Here is an 18,636-nt window from a genome sequence, read left to right as displayed (position 1 = left end):
GGGGCGGGGGACCCTAGAGAAGTATTAGGTTCCGGTGAGGATTTGGGAGGGTCTGGACTTGGTTGTCGGAGTTTGGGTCCATCCAACGCTCGTGCCTGAGGTTTAAGCTCGATCCTGGCGTTGCAGTCGGTTTAGACTTGGGGTTGGTCTGCAGCCTCGTTGGGCCTACGGCTTCACTCCTCTACGAGCGAGAGTGCACGAGGGGAGGGGCGGCGCCGGGGACGCGCACGGCAGGGGCAGGGACGCGGGCGCGGGCGGGCGGGCGCGCGCGGCTGGAGCTGGCGCGGGAGCGGCGGGAGCGGTGGCGGCGGCGGCGGCAGAGGCGGCGGCTCCGGCTCCAGCTCCGGCTCGGGCTCGGGCTCGGGCGGCGGTGGCGGTGGCGGGAGCGGGCGACGGCGGCAGCGGCGGACTGGAAGCGGCGGCCTCAGCGGCTCGAGGGGGGACATGCAGACCGACGGCCCCCGGAGAGGCGGTGAGTGACCCCCCCCTCCCCAGCCCCTCTTCGGGCCCCTCGGTGCTCGGCCCTTCCGCGCCGTCCCCGCCCTGCCCCCGCGTCGGTGGAGCGGAGCCGGGGGCGGGCCCGGGGGCGCCCGGAGGCTGGGCCGCGCCCCCACCTGCCGCGCCCGCGATCTCGGCCGAGCCCCCGCCGCACCTGAGCCGCAGCCCGCGCCCCCGGTGCAAAGTTTCCCCGCGCCGGTGGGCGCCGGGTCCTCCCCCTACCCGCCGCGGTCGCGCTCCGGGGGCGGCCTCCAGCCTCCCCCGCCGGCCCCGGGCGGGTCCAGGCCGCCTCCCCGTCCCACGGCGCCCCCTCCCCGCCGGCGGAAGAGCCGCAGCCGACGCCGGGTCTCGCGGGCGACCGGGCGCACGTGCGGCCCCGGGATGCGCGGGGCGCGAGTTGGGAGTCCCGTCTCCCCCCACCCCCCCGCGCCACCTTCCCTGGTCTCCTCCGTGCGGAGCGCGGGCTGGGGAGGGACCGGGAGGGCGGTCCCAACCCCCACCCCGAGCGGCGCCCTCGAGGCCCCGGAGCCACTCGTCCCGGGAGGACGGGTGCGCTCGGACCCGCTCCGAAAGTTCACTCAGTCGCCTCCCGGCGTCCCGCCCGGTCCCGTCCCGTTCGGGCGTGCCCGGTCCCCAGTCTCTGCGCCCGCGTCTTCGCCTCGGCGCCTTTCTCAATTTCCCTAGGTGTCTCTTGTCTCCCTGGCTCGCTCACTGCCTCCAGGTCTCAGTCCCTGCGGTCCCAGCGTGGCCAGCTGTGGGTCCCTCTTGCCTCCCAGGCTCCGTGTTCTCTCCCCGAGTATCGGGTTCTTCTCCCCGGGTCTCCCTGTCTTCTCTCCCCAGGTCTCTGTATTCCCTCTCCCCGGGTTTCCGTGTTCCCTCTCCCCGGGTCTCCCCGTCCTCTCTCCCCAGATCTCGGTGTTCCCTCTCCCCGGGTCTTGGTGTTCCCTCGCCCTGGGTCTCCCTGTTCCCTCTCCCCGGGTCTCTGTGCCTCCATGTCTCTGTAGTTCCTTGGTTGTCTCTCTGCTAGGTGTCTCTGACCCCCCCCCCATCAGCCCCCCTCCCCCACTTCTCTGGAATGCGGCCCCTCTGGTTCTTCTACCCCGGGAGGGGGAGGGGCTAGCCCTTCTCCCCATTTCACCCCTCCCTCTGCAGGGCCCCTGAGTTGGAGCCCGTGGAGTGGGAGCCCTACCTGCCGCCCCTCGCTGTGGAATGGGAGGGAGGACCACCCTGGGAGCAGCCAGGCAGGGCTGGGGGGATGCTGGATGACCTAGGGTTGTTGAGGAAGCCTTCACTTCTGCTTCTGAAGGGCCCAGAGTGGCATCCTGAGTGACCTGGTACTGGCTCTGGCCTGGGAATGCAGGGAAGTGTTTTGCGGCTGCGGAATGGCAGTTTCTGGATGAAGGACCCAGTGTGGAATCTGAGAGGATCCAGAGGAGAGGTCTGACAGGAAATCGGAGGGATTCTCTTTGGCTCCTTATTAACTCTTGCTTCAGGGAGTGTGAAAATCCCTGTTCTTACTGATTGTGTGCATCTGCCTAGGGCTTCATGGACTCCAGAACAACCCTTCATTCGCAGCCGGGGCTTAGGCCACACACCCGGCCTTCGTTCCCAGTCTGGGCCCACCCTCCGTTCTTCCGGTGCACTTCACCTTCGTGCAGAGACCTGCGGCACTTGCACACTCACGGCAGCACACCTGTGCACCTGCACACTCAGTCTCTGCTTGCGCACATGACTTCCTTGCATATTCTAGTTCAGCGTCGTCACGGTTTTGTGTTCTTTGAGTTGCAGTTCCTCTTCCTTTAATGAGGACAATTTTAATGGGATTCTCGCTTCCCTTCCTCCTGCAGCTGCCGACCCCCTCCCCCTCCCCTCTGTCCAGTCTCCCGTGTTCAGGGCTATGGGAAGAGTTCCTTTCCATAGTTGTGGGTGCTGGGGGAGCAGTTTTCGGGGAGGCCGGGAGGGCTGCAGCAAGGGTAGACTGGCTGAAAACTCTTGTGTATCATGTTGTTGTGCAGCAAGATACTGTCCTGCGGGTTTGTGTTTTCCCTATGCTTCTTCCCGGCCACCCGTACTGGGAGTCAGTTCGAGGTCCTCGGTGGGGAGGTAGCCCCCAGACCTAGACAACTTCTGTGCTCCGGCTTGTACAGCAAGGAGGCCTCTTTGGGGGTCTCAGCTTCAGTTCCCTGTAGAATGGGGCTGGTAGTCAAGTGTAGATGGGGCCCCGGGGCTGCTGAGAGGAGCCCAGAGGACCGCGTGGCCCTGCAGGTCAGCAGTGGCAGTCACCTCGTGGGAATGCAAAAGCGATTCAGGAACCCATTATCGATTGCTGACCGTGTGCCAGGCACAGGGCTAGGCACTTTCGGCATGGCGGTCCGGCTTCCTGTGGGACTAACAACCGTGTGGAAAAGGAAGCTTGTCTCTTAGCAGCTGCTGAGTTGGGAGCATTAGCCGTAGAGAGTAACTGCCATTCCAGGCTGAGGTCAGAAGACTGGAGGAGTCCGTGTGAGACGGGAGAGTTCAGGTTCAGGGTAAGATGATTCTCAGAAGAGACTAAGAAAGGGCTCTCTGAAGTGGGTTTAGACGGGTCAGTAGGAGTTTGCCTCTTGGGAAAGAGAAAGGCTGCTGCAGATGAAGGGAAAAACTTAAGATGAGCCGCACTGGAAACGATGCCGCGGGAGAGCCCTCGCGAGCATGCTGAAGGCCCTGGATTCAGTTCCCAGCACTGCAGAATTAATTAGTTTACTCAAAGAATTTAAACAGCGTGCGTAAAGATTGAGAGATGTTATCACCTGTGGCCTGTTCGGGGACACGTCAGTTCACAGAGCCTTGGATGTTCTGTGAGGTATCCGGGAGAGACACCCATGGCTTAAAGTTTGGGTGGAGACGTGGGTCGTACTACAGATTTCTTCACTAGAAGATGGTTCTGGGCTATGGAAAGTTCTGGGTGGAGACAGGATTCCCAGCAAGGAGGCTGCAGTGTGCAGAGTGTCAGGTGAGGGGAAAGTAGCTTAGGGGGCAGGGTGACGCAGGGCCCGGAGAACGCACATTTGTTGACAGGACAGGGTGGCTTGTGGGACGTGGAGTGAGGAAGTCCTGAGCTAGGGACCTGGGGAGGAAAGGCCAGGCCAGGTAAGTGTTGAGCCCAGGCCCCATGGGTTGTCTGTGAGGCCCTTGGGTTTTGGTGAAGCGGTTTGGTATGAGGCGACTGTCTAAGCCAGGGACACCAGGAGTTAGGTGGGAGCGAGGAGCGATGTTCTCTCAGGGCCGACAGCTGTCGGCAGTAGCCAAGAGCTGACTTGGTGAACTGGAGTTTGAGTTGACCTTGAACAATTTGCTAACCTCCTCTGGACCTCATTTCTTAAATGGGTATGCTAAAACACCATGCCTCGACTCAAGAGGAACAGGAAGCGTTTGGGACAGGGCCTCACGTCTTGTATTGTCCCTCAGTGGTGGCACTTGTTTTACGGTCATCCGTAAAAGACGAAAATCCACTCCTCCCTCAGAATCACCAGATCCCAGAGTTGTCTTTGGAAACACACACTGTCCAGGCAGAGGTACCCGCAGCAGCCGCTGCTCTGAGCTGGGCCTTTACAGGTGGGGCGCTCAGCCAGGCGGGGGCAGCCACCTGGTCCCCCAGCCTCATCTTCACCGGGGAGTGTGTTGCTCCAGTGTATTTGACCTTCAGGGTGCAGGTCGGTGTGAGAAGGCTGGAGGTGAGGCCCTGGAGGAGAGAGCTCTTGGTGTGGATAGAAGGGGATCCTGAGAAGGGGCAGCCTCTGAGGTGGAGTGCCTCGCTTCCTCCCAAGATTCTTTGCTCTGTCTTTGCCTCCAAGGTCCAGAGGCACCAAGTCTGGGTGCACTGGGGCTCTGGGTCTGAGAACTCCCAAGTTTGTTTCCTTGGCTGTTTGTTATCCGCTGCTGCTGGGGGCCGTTTGTGTGTAGCCCCAGGGCTGCCCGGAGGTCGCTTCGGTCTGTGTCTGTGCCCTGGGTTTCTGCTTGCTCCTCCTGGTCCCACTGGTGGGCCGGGCTTCAGCCTGGCAGGTGACGAAGAGCCCTGCTGGGGCCAGGTTGGTGCAAGGGCCTTCTACGTGATCTTGGTCATGACTGTTAACCAAGCCTGGCCTGGGACCTTTCTGGGTGTTGTACCCAGTGTGAATCCTCACTGAAATCCTATCCAGTTAGGCTCCGGCTGAGCAGCTTTCCGGTCTACCTTCCAGATGTCAACGCCAGTCTGTTCTCTGGGTAGCTGGCCATCTCGACTGTTCTAGGTCTGTCCCCTTGTGGGTCTGGAGTGTTTCTGGGGGCTGCTGGGGGCTGACCTGAAGGTGACTTGATCGTCAGTGTTGGGGCTCTTTGATCCTGGACTGGTGTGGTCCAGAGTACTGTTCTAGAATACTATCTTGGACTGTTCTGTGTTCCTTGGCAGGGTGTGTGTGTGTGCTGTCTTGGCAGCCTCAGGGTCCGGTGTTTCTAAGACGACTTCATGGCCATTTTGGGCGTGTGCCTTTTCTTCAGATATGGATTCTTCTTTAGGTAGGGCCTGTCCCAGTCCTCAGGCAGGAGACCCAGTGCTGCTGGTGTGGCCTTGGGTGTGACACCGTTGCTTTGAACACGACCCCTCTGCCTGGGTTCCTGCTCAACGGTGAAGCTAGCAGCCCTGCGTCGGGCATTGTGAGGCTGGGCGGGCATCTTCAGACAAACGGGCCTTTGAGTTTGCAACAGGGAAGCTGGTTTCTCTGGCCAGACCCGCTTGGCAGCCTGCTGCAGCAGCAGCAGCAGCAGCAGCCACTGGGAATGTTGTGGAGAAATGCCGTGCTGGGGGTAGGAGCCCATACTGGCATCCTGCGGCCCAGGGCCTTGGGTTCTGCTCTGGCTGGGGGTGGGTGGGTCTGGTGAGGCCTTGAGTGAGTCAGTGACTTTTTACCTAAGAAGATTCCCTAACTTTCCAAAGATGACTTGTCTAAAGTAAGGACAAAGGGCTGGAGAGGTGGCTCAGCAGTTAAGAGCACTGGCTGCTCTTGCAGGTGCCCTGGGTTTGGTTCCTAGCACCCACATGGTGGCTCACACCATCTGTAATTCCAGTTCCAGGAGTCTGGTGCCCTCTTCTGAATTTGGGCACCATACATGCACACAGATGGTGCACATACATACATACATACATACATACATACATACAGGCAAACCACTCATACACATCAAGTAAATCTAAAAACGGTTAAAGTAAGGACGATTCCCTGGTGTGGAGGTTAGTCTGTGGATGGTGAGTGAGGATGTTCCCATCTCCCCTCACAGTTTCCTGTTCAGGGAAGAGCCACAGTGGCAGGACTGTGGGATGAACACTGCTGTGGGGGCTGAGGGAAGCCCAGAAGGGGCCCTAAGTGGGCTCTAGCGTGCTTCAAGTGGGCATCAGCAGCGTAGCTGAGCTGGTGATGAGGTGATGTGGGCGTGGCCAAGCCCTACCCCCCACCAGGACCATGCCCATGCTGGTGAGAGCTCAGTAATGGTTTTAGAAGGAAGGCACAGGGCTCTGACGCTGTGTGTGTGCCAGCGGAGGAGGCATCCAGGGGCACACCTTCATTTTAAAAATTATAGAGAAGCAGAAAGTCAAAAATAAATATTGCTCCTGAAGTGACTTGGGAGGCTGGTGTATGTGCTGGGGCGTGTCCTGGCTGGGCTGTTTTCTGGGAGCTCATATTCTCACCGTGGGTTGACTGAGCACCTACTGTGTGCTGGGTTCCTACTGGGCCCTGGGGATAGTGAGTTGAGCCAGGCAGGTGTGCCCCGTGTGTTTACCGAGCTTATTTTAGTGACTCGGAGTCATGTAAGTAAATGAATACGTTTGTGGTCACTGCTTTGAGGCAAAGTCCAGGCATGTAGTTGGTGATGTCATGGTAAGCTTACTTGAGAAGTGCTGTTGGATCTGAAATCTGAGTGGTCACTGGTCAGAAGCATACAGGTAGCCCATTTCAGGCGGTGGCACACATCACGGGCAGGGCTGGGAGGCAGGAGGAAGTAGGGCACACGTGAAGATTGGAAGAGAGCGTGCTTGTGGCTGCCTAGTGAGGGGAGAACCTGGGCAGGTGGGGCCCCAGAGCTGGGGTGGGTGACTGCTCTGCTCCAGGGTCACTGTGGGATTCAGACCCAGACTCTGTGGCCATGGTTGGAGACTTGGCCTGTGTTGCTCATGGGCATAGGGACGTAGACAGATGGGCAGGCACATAGTAGGTGTGTGGGGAGCATCAGGCAAACGCAGTAAAGTAACCAGATGGATATTTGTCCTCAATGGGGATCATCCGACACCGACAGGTCCATACCCTGCTTTTCTTTTCCCTGCATAAATAGTGTGTTTCAAGTCTGTCTGTGTCAGTTTATACTCTGCTTGGATGGCAGTCTTGACGTTGTCTCGTCTTTTCCTCTCTGTCCAGGAAGGAGCGGAGGCCCTGGTGCCCTGCCCTCAGTGCTGACTGTCCAGCAAGAGTGACTGATAGAAGCAAGCCGAGACCCGGTGAGTGTGCCCCAGCGTGTGGCCAGGTGCATGGTTGCGGTAGCGGGGTGGGGGAGCTGTGGGCCAGGCGGAATGGTTTGGATTTTCATGCTGTAAGTTGTGGAGGGGATATCCAATGTACATGTGGTTGAGCGATGGGTGAGGCCTGGACAAGGGAAGCAGAGAAGGGATTTGAGTGTCACTTAAGCAGGTGGAGTAGATAGACCATAGTGAAGGATTGAATGTGGGACGTGAGAAGGGGAGGTGTCTGGCTGGCGTGGAGGACGGAGGTGAGTGGGGAATGACACACAGCCCACCAGCTGCTGTGGGTGTGACGTAGGCTTCTGGGTGGCACCAGGGTCTGTCTGCTTCTCCAATTGTCGTGTTTCTGTAGGGAAAGAAGACTGCCTGTCAACCGAAGATGCTGTAGAAGGGCAGGGTACTCGGGGTGTGGGCTGGGGTTGTAGAGAAAAAGACCAGGAGTTAGTTAGGAGTCTACATGGTGGGCTGGGATGAGAGACTGAAGGCTGGAGACTTCCTCCAAGGGTGCTTCAGAAGCCCGGAAGGTTCTCAAGCCGACGGCATCCGTTCATTCATCCAGCTGTCCCTTCATTCACAGAACACTGGCTAGTGCCTCCCATCAGCCAGAAGAGCAGACAGCACACACGGTGGGCATGATTGGATTTTTTTGTTTTGAAAAAGGATTATTTATTTTTGTGTTATGTGTATGAGTGTCTGCCTCCCATGTACGTGTGTACACGTGTGTGCCTGGCGCTTCTGGAGGCAGAAGAGAGGGTTGGATCCCATACAGATTGTTGTGAGCCCTCTTGTGTGTTTTGAGAACTGAACCTGGGTCCCTAGCAAAAGCAGGTAGGCATTCTTAACTGCTGAACCCTGTCTTCCAGCCCCCAGATCTGCACTTCCGTGAGCTGAAGGGACCGTTGGCTTGTGTACAGGACGGATTGGAAGGGAGGGACCAAAGGCAGGAAGCCCGCGGAGGGGATGAGAGGTAGTTGGGATGGAAGAGGGGGAAGTTGAAACTTCCTGGCAAGATGGAAGTTTGGAATGAGTAAAGAGACTTCAAGGATTTGCTGACCTGGATGACAGGTCGTCCCCGAGCTCGTGGGCTTTCTCTGTAAGCTTCCTGAAGACAAGACCCACACGCCTCAAGGCCATCACCCTGTTCCCCGAACAGTTCCAGATAGATGGTTAAACAAAGAGGCCATGACAAAGATTGATCTGAAGCCAGCGAGGTGGCTCAGCAGGTAAATGTGCTTGCTTCCTGACAACCCGAGTTCGATTCCCAGAACCCAGTGGTAAAAGTGGAAGCAGAGAATTGACTCCACTAAGTTGTCCTCTGACCTCCATGCAACCACACATACAATTACAACAAACTGAAAACAAGAGATGGGTCTGGCCTGGATGGAGAGGAGTGAGGACGCTGTGAGCAGTCACACTCGGTGAGGTGGGCAGTGGGATTATGCGGAGGGGTCATGTGGGGAGAATGTGTATAGGGATGTAAAGCATCCTTGTGTTCGTCCTTCGGTGAGGGTCTGATTTGCCTATAAACCCAGTCCTGCCAGAAGAGGCCCTAAAAAAGGAGCCCTTGTGCTCTGGTGAGAGCCCATGTGAATGGCATCTGAAAGGTGGAGATGGGATGTACAGGGCCCCCTGCTTCTAGAGGCTGAACTGATTTGAGGGGGGAGAGGAAGATGCCTTGAGATCTAAAGACCAAGAAGGTACTGATAGAATGTCAGGAACTGCCTGTGGTTGAAGGTGTGAAGCAGTTCCAAGGGGGGCGGGGTCCTGGGGCCGGGGCTCGGTCAGGCTGTCGGCTGTATAGCTTGCCACCTCTACCAGGGTTTCTCAGTCTTGGTACTGTAAACTTTTTAGACAAGGTGATCCTTTTTTCATGGGCCTGAACTGATGTTGTAAGATGTCTCACAGCATCCCAGGTTTCTTCCCATTGGATGCTAGTAACACCTACCTCCATCCCCGGTCCTAACAATCAAACATGTCTCCAGACATTACCTCATGTCCTGTGGCAGGGCAGGGTCACCCTGGATTGAGAACCACCGGTTTGTGTCACCTCTTGTGATTTTCTAAATTGTACAACCTGGGAACCTAGGGAGAGCCATGTGGGGAAAAGTTTATATTAGTGGATCCCTTGAACCCAGTTCTGAAGTGGAGTGTCTGGGGCAAGAGAAGGAAGGGCATCGTGTGCAGTAGAGAAAATACTGGGTACAGAGGCCCCAAGGCAGCAGGGTTGGTGCACATCAATGCGAGAGACCCCCCCCCCCCCCCCCCCCGCCCCCAGGAAAAGGCCTAGGACTTTACGGAGCCCATGCTGGCTTGTTTTGATTTTTGTTTAGTTTTGTTTTTGTTTCTTACCTCGGCCCCTGTTAGGTCCTTGGCTTCCATTCCAGAGGTTTTGATACCCCTGGTTTCTCCTTTGACTCCCCAGAGAGCCAAAAGCTGAGAGATATAAAAGGGGCCTCAGTGTAGTTAGAGGATCCCCAGTTCTAGAGTGGGAGGGAATGTTGTTCCTGGCTGTTCACACAGACTCTGGCCGCCCGGCTGGAGGAGGTAAGGCCGTCTCAGGCTCCTTCCTGCCAGCCAGATCCTCTGGGCCGGGGTCGAGGCCGAGGCTGTGATTTATTCCCGTCCTAACCCAGTGGTCGGTTTGGTGAGAGTTGGAAGCATGTTGGTTTTCCCTTCCCAAGTGTGACAGGGCCCGTTTCCGCCTCCGCGGCCGCTGCTGCAGTACCACGCGGTAAACTGTCCAGGACATGACAAAGGGGCTCGGTTAGCTGCCGCCACAGGTTCAAAGATGAACAGCTCTTGGCTCTCTCTCCCTGCCTGCCCAGCATGCATCTTGTTGCATAAGCCTTGGCCTCGCCTTGGCTGAGCACACCCCGGGACCCTGGGTGCCCCTTCTTCTGTCCATGTCCATGTCCGGTCTCCAGTCTCCCGGGAGCCAGGGTCCTGGCCTGAAGAGGAGCAGTGGGAAAGGGCTGGAGGAACAGGTGGTATTTGGAGACTAATTAATATTTGTGAATAATAACTCGTGCCCACGGGAAACAAATCAATCTGTGTTTGTATATTCATGAGGGGGGCTTGAGAATGATCCCAGCTGTTTTCCATCCGGGAACCCCTCAGTCCTGGCGTCTCATGGTCTCTTGGGAGCCCTCTGGCCCTGGCAGGGATGGTTAGAGTGGACCTCATGGAAATGACATGCATTTTCCATGATACACATACATGAGTCCTGCGGCTTGATGTTGTGCCCGCTGATCCCTTCTTCCTCAGAGCAGGGTTTCCCAGGCTCTTCGGTTTCACATCAGTTCAGTTTCCAAAAGTGCTTAGGGCCAGACAGGGGGTTAGCAGTTTTTTTTATTTTGCCAAGTAAGGACATTATAAAAAAAACACACACACACACACAAAAAAAAAACAAAACTAATATCTGCTGTCCCCATCACTTCATACAAGAAAGGACATTTTAGCACCAAGGACAAAATTTGAGAATAAAGGACATTTCTTCCTAAGAAAGGGCAGTTGGCAGCTTTACAGTGGTGTGGCAGTGAAAAAAGATATATCAAAGCTATTCTGAATGTAGAAAAATTACAGTCAATTATATCCTATAATATCATATGCCACGTAATTGTTTTCCTGCCCAAGTATGTCAGTTTGGTAGAAGCAATGGCCCACAGTGCAATTCAGAGATGAGCTTGAGAACCCAAGTGTTTGGGCCTTGATTTTATCTGAATTGTCCGAGGCTCAGACTCACCCATCCATGTTGGTGGAGTGGGTGTCTGTTCTAAGAACTGCCGTATTGGGTGGGTTCTCAAGGCCCATGGCTGTCCAGCAAGGCAAACTTGTTCTGTAGGGGACGTGGAGATCAGGGTGTGGGCAGGACCAGCATCTAGACTCAAGCCCAGGCCTGAGACTCACGGCTGCTCACCTCTCTTCTGATGAGGGAGGCGGCCCTGGATCTGGGAGCCGCCTGGACTGCCTGACACCAGGGGCAGGCGCTGTGCCCAGAGTCCAGGGGTGGGAGCAACTTGCTCACACCAGGCGCTGCTGAGAGGGAGAGGCCCTGGCTTGGAAGACTGGTTGCCAGAGCAGTTCCCTGAGATTGCCCATGTTTATGTATGTCCCTGAGGTCTCCTGGTGTTTCTAGTTGTCTGTATCCCTGTGTCTAGGGATCACTGGGAGCAATTCTCTTGGGAGGGAATATCTCTATTTTCAACTTAGAAAAAGGTTTTAACATTTTTCTGTGTATGAGTGTCTTGCCTGCATGTATGTCTGTAAACCATGTGTGTGCCTGCTACCCACAGAGGCCAGAGGAGGGCATTGGATGCTCTGGAACTGCAGTTGTACACAGTGGTGAGCTGCCGTGTGGGTGCTGGGAATCAAATGCAGGTCCTCTGGCAGCCAGTGCCCTGAGCTCTGCGCCGTCTCCCCAGCCCGTTTTCAGTGCTCTGCCTTCTTCCTACACTGTGGACCTGAACAAAGTGTTCTGAGCACTCTGCCTACATACTCAGGGGGTCTTGAATCCCCGAGAGCCACTGGCCTTTGCTACACTAGGGATTGGGTTTAGAGGCCAGAATTTCACTTACCTGTTCTGGGAGTGAGAGACTATGATGGCTTTATTTATTGAGTGGCACCTCGTTCCCCTTTATTTAGTAGTGACACCCCTACCCCCGTCTGTGAGAGTTACACCTCCAAGGCAGTGCACTGGGGAGTCTTATCCCTGTGATGTCCTTATCAGGCAGCTATAATCACAGATGTCTATACCCTCTGTGTACACCCACATGATGTCTGGACCAGACACTGTTTCCATGTCTGCCCCTGGGAGTCACCATGCTGTGATTGCTGTACCAAGGCAGCTACAGAGGATTAAGGCTCTGTAATTGTACTGGGGAGTTCTGTCCCGTGATGACTGGGCTGTGCATTTTTGTACCTTGTAACATCTATTCTGTTTCTGCCTTTATGTCCATACCGGGGAGATGTGCCCCTGTGATACTTGTCCTGAAGATTATGTCCATATGCTGTCCGCATTGGGGGGTGGGGAGAATGTGCCTGAAGTGGTTGAGCGTGGAAGTTGAACTCTCTGACTTTGTGATGTCTCCTCTCCCACGAGACCTGCCTAGGCCACTCGTCTGACCTGTGGTGCAACACACCTCTGCATTGTACCCTGGGTATCTGTACCAAAGCTAGAGTCCTCTCTGAGAGCCATGTCCCCATGGTAACCTGGTCAGGCAGTTCACCACCTGATGTCTTGATAGCCACACTCAGATAACCACGGTGCTGTGGGGAACAAGCCCAGATAGGGCCTTCACCCTGACATGGCAGCGTGTGGCCCCATTGAGGACTGAACCTCCTCAGCTCTGATCACTCAGCGGAACCCACAGCCCGGAAGAGGGAGTGCTGGACACCACACCATGTCCTTTAGCGTTACTGCTTTCGCTGCTTCCGTTTTACTTCAGTTTGGGCAAGCTCCCGGGACAGGGAACTTCTCCCCTCCCCCGCGTCTCCAGCCCCTGCCTCGCTTCCCAGTGGCACCTGCTTGTTCCACCTTTGCTCCCCGACTGCTTGTTCTCACCTCATGGTCTTTGACTGTCCTAAGTTCAGATCAGGGTCCAAGTTCCAGGAAGGAGCAGAACCATGTTTGGGCTCCATCCCTGGGGTTCACCTGTTCTCTCAACTTGAAAATTCTCTTAGCACTGTGGGGCGGGCCCCAAGGTGTGTCCACTGTCGCCCCCCTCATCATACTCCGTGGTGTTTTCAGAGCATGGGTGAAGGCCTGGCCATGTGCCAGTGCCCTATATGTGGCCGTATGGGCACTCTGCCTGTCACCTGAAATCCCCAGGCAAGGAACATGGAAAAGAGACCTTTAGAGCCGGGCGGTGGTGGCGCACGCCTTTAATCCCAGCACTCGGGAGGCAGAGGCAGGCGGATCTCTGTGAGTTTGAGGCCAGCCTGGTCTACAAAGCGAGTTCCAGGAAAGGCGCAAAGCTACACAGAGAAACCCTGTCTCGAAAAACGAGAGAGAGAGAGAGAGAGAGAGAGAGAGAGAGAGAGAGAGAGAGAGAGAGAGAGAGAGAGAGACCTTTAGAAGCTCACCACTGGAGCTGAAGTGTCTCCAGCCACTGAAAGGCTTCAGCAGGAGGCTGCAGAGGGAAGGGCATGTAGACAGGAGGGTGAGCAGGCTCTTGAAGGCTTCAGCTAGCTCCCAACACAGCCATCCCCATCTGCTTTGCATGGCTGGGACCAGGGGAGAGGGAGGAAGCATGGATGTTGAATCTGAAGAGTCTAGCGTTCCAATCTCAGCCACTGAAGCCTCCTTAGCATTTGTCGTTGGGGTGGGAAGGTGCCATGGGAATTGGGTAGGTTGAGGGTGGCCAGGCAGGGCAACTGTAACTTGTAGAGAGCAGTCCTGGCGAGCCCTGACGGGTTGTGGCTTTGGCTGGGAGCCTTTGACAACGTGGAACCAACAGCTGCTGAGTCTGTGTTCTGGAGCCTGTGCTGGGGACGTTGAGGTCTGGCCCCTTGCTTCCCGAGGAAGAGTATCAGGATGCTCCAGGGACTGGGATGTTCCCTGGGCTGTGTAAATCCGCCTGGCTGCTTATTGTTCCTGTGTCTGTCTTGTTTTTGTGTGTTCTTGTGTCCCAACCTGTGTGTGTTCCTCTGTTCCCACCCCCTTAACGGTGTGAGTTGAAAACTCAGTATCCGGAGTGGACCACCCTGGTGCTGGTTTCCAGCCAGCCCTGTGTCCCTCCTCCTGAGGTTTAGAGAATACCCCAGGGCCCTCTGCCATCCCTTCCTATAGGATGGGTTTGACCCTCAGCACTGGTGAAGGAGCTTGGGTGACCATTGCACAGTCCTGCCTGGGACTGTTGAAGTCGGCTCTGAATGGGCGGTGAGGGCGAGGGGAGGCCGAGCGGAGGCCGAGAGGCAGCATGGGTAGCAGGAACACAGTGGCCCCCAGCTAACTGGCTCTGCCCTTCTCTCCCTTACAGGTGGATTGTCTTGGGCTGTGGCTGGCTGTGGAGTTAGAACCCTGGATGGGCCTGGAGCCAGCCCCAGGGAGGATGATGGTGCCCCTTGTGCCTACACTCGTGATGCTTGGTCTGATGGCAGGGGCTCATGGCGACAGTAAGTCTGACCCCTCCTCACCCGGAGGGACCCGGATGAAAAGTGACTGGCTTCTAGCAGGTCTCTAGCATGGAATACCGGACCGAGTCCTAGGGGGAGGAAACAGGATGAGCAGATAGCTACCCTCAAGTCCTTCTGTCCTAGGACTTGAATCCCCACTTGGGGATTCCCTTCTAAGGGGTGCCTGCTCCTCTGGGTGTCCCTTAGGCTCTGCAGAGCACCACATACCTAAGTGTTTTATGGACTTGGGGAGCCCTGTCTGGGGTTCATGTGATCTCTGTGTGAATTGGGTAGACATGTGCTTTGTCCACATTGCAGATCTCTGCATAAGGCCCCATGTAGAAGGGAGCATGAATAGAGTACCAGATGTGTCCACAGGTCCAGGGAGGGCTTGGAAGCCGACTTACCCAGGTCCTTCCCTTTTCCTAGGAACCTTCAAGGCAAAGGACAGCCTTCCCTGAGCCAGGCCTGCAATCCCTAGAAAATGGGGGAGATTGTTACTTGGCTTGCAGGAAGGAGAGGGGAGTGGGGAATGAAAGTGAGTGTTTGTGTGTTGGGGGACAATTTGTCCCCTACCCAAGTCCAACTCTGAACTTTGGTCTCTTCCCTGCTGCTGCCCTTCCCCCTGCCTGGCACTAGAAGACTGGCCATAGCCCGCCCTGTCACCATGGTTACCACTGCTTGGTTACTGGTGGGAGGCGGAGCACAGGACAGGCTTAGCCAATCTGCAGGCTGGGGGAGGGGCAAGGTCGGAGCTGAGGTCCCCTGGGGGGGAAGGGGCTATTCCCAGTCTGTCCTAAACCCAGAGGCAGTCCAGGGCCAACCCCAGGGATCAGGCCTCAGGAAGCAGGCCATAGGGACCCCTCTTATCCCCTCAAGGTCTCTAGACAGGAGCCTTATCCCACCAGGGCTCTCTCTCTTAATGGCTCATTAATAATTCAGGAGCCAGTCATAGAAGGGGGTGGCCCTGGAGCACCCCTCCCTTTGTGCTCAGAGGCTGGGCCCTGGGGAGGGTAGAATGGGGGAGAGAGTTTCCATTCCTCTGGAGAGTAGCCAGGGTGGTGCGGGCCGGGGGTCTAGAGAAGTCAGGTGGAGAACTTTTGGAAGGGGCATGGGGGTGGTCCTCAGGCCTGGCTGGGGCTGATGGGTGAGCACTTGGAGCTACAGGGACAGGCTGGGAGAAACGCTAAGTTGACAAGAAAGAGGGCGCCAGCCTGGGGCAGGCAGTGGCCCGTGGATATTGAAGGACCCTCGTCACTCTTCTTCCCACCATCCTCCATCGTCTCAGGGCCCCAGACGGCTAGGGAGGACACGGCACTGAGTTGAGACAGTGTGGCCTAGGAGAATGGCTGCTTCTCCTCCTGCCTCTGACCCAGCACGCCCCGGCCTGCACCCCTCGGCCCCACCCTCCTGTCGGCCTCCAGTTTTCTCTCTCTCTGAGTGGCATTACCACCCACCTGGTCACCAAGTCAGGAGCCTGGGCCTCCTTCCAGCTCCCTCCCCCCTCCCTTTTACCGCACCTGTAATCCATCTCCAGGTTCTGGGGCCTCTACCTTCGGTGTCTTTGGGACGCATCCCCTTCTCTCTCCCCACCACCTCTGCCAAAGCTCCTGCAGCTTCTGCCTGGGCTGGAGTGTGCATCAGCCTTGGGCTGGTCCCCTGCCTCCAGTCCCTCCCTCTAACCCAGGCTGTATCCCACAGCGAGAGTCAGGTTGCATCAAGGTACTCAGTTTCCGCTCCCCTCCAGCCCTTCCCCTCCCACCCCCCCCACCCCCACTCACTGCCTTTGGAGTCAGGGTAGTATCTTCCTGTCTGCTAACTTGACTGCCTCTCCACCCGGAACCTGCCATGCTCTCTCCTCTCGGCTACATCTAGCTCTCTGTGTCCAGGTTCTCTCCATTCTTTGTTTCCTCGGCTTGAAACACCCTTCCCTATGAGGTGTGGCACAGGCCTGTAATCCTAGTACTTGAGGGATGGAGGCAGTATTAGGAGTTTGAGTTTATCTTGGCTACCTGGTAAATTGAAGACAAGCCTGGGCCACATGACACTCTGTCTCCAAAAACAGAGGGGTGGGTGGGGGTGAGGCATTTCCCTACTCCTGCCTGACCAGATCTGACTCAGCTCTCACTATTTCCTGCAGCAGTGTGGGTCATGCTCTGGTCCTCTGCACTCCTCAGAGCATGCTGCTGTGGCATTATGCCCTAGGTCTGTCTGTCCTGGCAGGCTGGGGAGTCTTGGGAGTTTAGACATTTCCAGCTCAGGATCTGGAGGGCATGGTAGATAAGAAAGTAAAAAGGGTCGGAACAGGTCTGACCTCTGTAGGAATCAGGAGGAGTGAGATGTAACTGTTTTAGGGCAGATTTCCAGGACTCTCTGCTGGTTCGTTAGTAATTTGGTTACAGAGACCAAGCAGGTGCTTGAAGGTGGGAACCAGAGAAGAAGCCTCTGCCAAGGGTGGACTTCCAGGTGCTGTGCCTCGAGCACTGCCGGGCCAAGCGCCGTAGAGCAGACATCAGCTAGGAGCCCTGGTAAGCCAGCTTCAGGAGTCGGGGTCTGCCCTCCTGGCCTGCCGTTAAATCACACTCACTTTGGAATCTCTCCCCACCGTGGCAAGGCTTGGACTGAACTTCCGAGACTTCTCACTAGGGGCAAGCAGCCAGACATGGACAGGGCTGCTGCAGAAGGCAGGGCGGGTGCCCCCAGAGAATTGACGACCAGAGCAGCGAAGCGCAGAGCGGACAAATGTGTTTCTATAGGCCTCTTAACGAGACAAATGAATGGGGGCCCTGGCCTCAGAGGGGAGTGGAGAGAAGCAGGGGAGAGAAGCAGCTGCCAAGAGTTAGCCTGGAGGCCTAGCGTCAAGGCCTAGTCAGCTCCAGTGGAAACCTGGGGACGAAGGCATGCTTGCTTGCATGGATGCACACTTCTGGAACCTCACTTAGCGTCTCCCCAACCCGGGATTTTGTGCCTTCTTGATGGGGGGGGAAGGTATATGGATACGGGGTTAGGGGTGGTCTTGGTTCAGCCCTCAGGCAGAGGTTTCTGCTGGTTCATGTGTGTTAGGAGCTAGGACAGAAAGAATCCACTCAGACCTGTCACGAGACAGAACCCACCGAGCTGGGCACAAGTCTGTGCGCTGACAGAAGAGCAGGAGCAGGTTGGGGCAGTGCTGGCACAGGCAGGGGCAGTGCTGGCACAGGCAGGAGCCGGAATATCTTGGGAGGGTTCCTGGAATAGAGGGCCCCTGAAGATGAGTGGGCATTTGCTAACACAGAGTATTGCCCAACAAAGAGATGGGCCTGGCGGGAAGAAAGAGTCATACCCCTGGGCTTCTGAGCTTACGAGAAAGCCAGAGGGAGACCTTCAGACCGCACGAGACAGCTGCAGGACCCCAAAGCCAGGTGCAGGTTGGATCCTGGTTATGGTCACTGGAGTTCAGCCAGGTGTCTGGTAGCTGAAGGGGTAGTGTAGGTGGTGTGTGCAGCAGATGCGGGTACAGGTGAGCAGGAGCTTCCTCCAGAGCCCCTGATGTTGGAACATGGCAGGGCCCTCCCCCTCGTGCTTATGGGTGGCCTGTCTAGCCCCTGCCCTCTGGAGCTTCCAGCACAAGTGCTTTCTCTGAGCCTGTTGGCCTGTTGCACAACAGGAGTAATCACTCCTACCTGTAAAGGTTAACTGGGGTCACGTGGGCAAGGCACCTGGCACCTATTAAGTGCTGCCCCTGTTGGAGTGCCTCCTGGAACTAGGATCGCCCTTGAGTGGACTGGGCTGGGGAAGGTTGCCAGAAGCAGTCACAGGAGCTCATTAATGAGTCCCCAGCTCTCTTGCCCGCCCGCCCGCCACTCCAGGGCCTGGGAAATCACCTCTCCAGCAGCTCCCCTGGCCTCCCGGTCCGTCCTTCACTGCCGTCTGTGCCTCTCTTTCCGTGTGCAGTGCTGTTGATGTGCCTGTGTGTTTGTGCCCCTCAGGGAGGCACAAAATAGCAGCCAGTCTCCCTGTGGAGGAGGTAGCCCAGTTTAGCTGTCTCTGGAGCTGCAGGACTGAAGCCTCTCCAGGGGGTGTGCTTCCCCTCGGCCAGGCCCCTTCCTGTCTGTGGTCACTTCTTCTCATCGGCTGTTGACATGCAAAGACTGTCCCAGGCTAGCCCGCTGTGAGGAGCTGCCCACAGGGCTGGGTGACACAGTGGATAACAGTGACTCAAAGCTCCTCCTAGCATGTTCAGATGGCACCCTGTTTTCTGGACTCAGAAGTTTTGTTCACAGACCAACAGCCTGGCTCAGCAAAGGCACTCACCAGCAGGCCAGAGTCCGTGTAGTGGAGGGAGGGAACTGACCCACCAGCGTGTACCACGTATGGCACATATGCACATGCATACACACACACACACACACACACACACACACACACACACACACAAATACAAATAAAACTTACAGTATTTTTTGTAAAACAAAAAAATGCTCTGTTCAGACTCAACACCAGCTGATCAGGCCCAGGGC

At 56.5% G+C, this 18,636-nt stretch overlaps 1 protein-coding gene and 1 long non-coding RNA gene across 21 annotated transcripts in view; one reads left to right on the top strand and one right to left on the bottom strand.

Annotated features, from left to right (window-relative positions):
• The first annotated feature begins 417 nt into the window (after nucleotides 1–417).
• Ptprf (protein tyrosine phosphatase receptor type F) overlaps nucleotides 418–18,636 on the top strand; it is an 85,125-nt gene continuing 66,906 nt past the window's right edge. For 17 of the 20 annotated variants that reach the window (XM_042271744.2, XM_042271743.2, XM_076564906.1 and 14 more), the window contains exon 1: nucleotides 14,008–14,137. In XM_042271744.2, coding sequence (XP_042127678.1) covers nucleotides 14,047–14,137 — 91 coding nt within the window. In that variant the 5' untranslated portion in view covers nucleotides 14,008–14,046. Of the gene's footprint in view, nucleotides 473–6,923; nucleotides 7,004–7,601; nucleotides 7,651–14,001; nucleotides 14,138–14,891; nucleotides 16,666–18,636 lie in introns of those variants that run through there. The other 3 variants (XM_076564897.1, XM_076564899.1, XM_076564898.1) reach the window with 3 other exon arrangements.
• On the bottom strand, nucleotides 9,338–14,796 carry LOC143271967 (uncharacterized). The gene is made up of 4 exons (XR_013049301.1): nucleotides 14,714–14,796; nucleotides 14,545–14,614; nucleotides 13,092–14,226; nucleotides 9,338–10,340 (listed from the first exon to the last, which is right to left on the bottom strand). It is a non-coding gene; the product is annotated as an uncharacterized LOC143271967 (long non-coding RNA).

Source organism: Peromyscus maniculatus, chromosome 2, assembly GCF_049852395.1.
Source record: "Peromyscus maniculatus bairdii isolate BWxNUB_F1_BW_parent chromosome 2, HU_Pman_BW_mat_3.1, whole genome shotgun sequence".
Taxonomy (NCBI): Eukaryota; Metazoa; Chordata; class Mammalia; order Rodentia; family Cricetidae; genus Peromyscus; species Peromyscus maniculatus.
The sequence above is the reverse complement of the archived record's forward strand: the minus strand, read 5'-3'. Positions and strand labels throughout refer to the sequence as shown.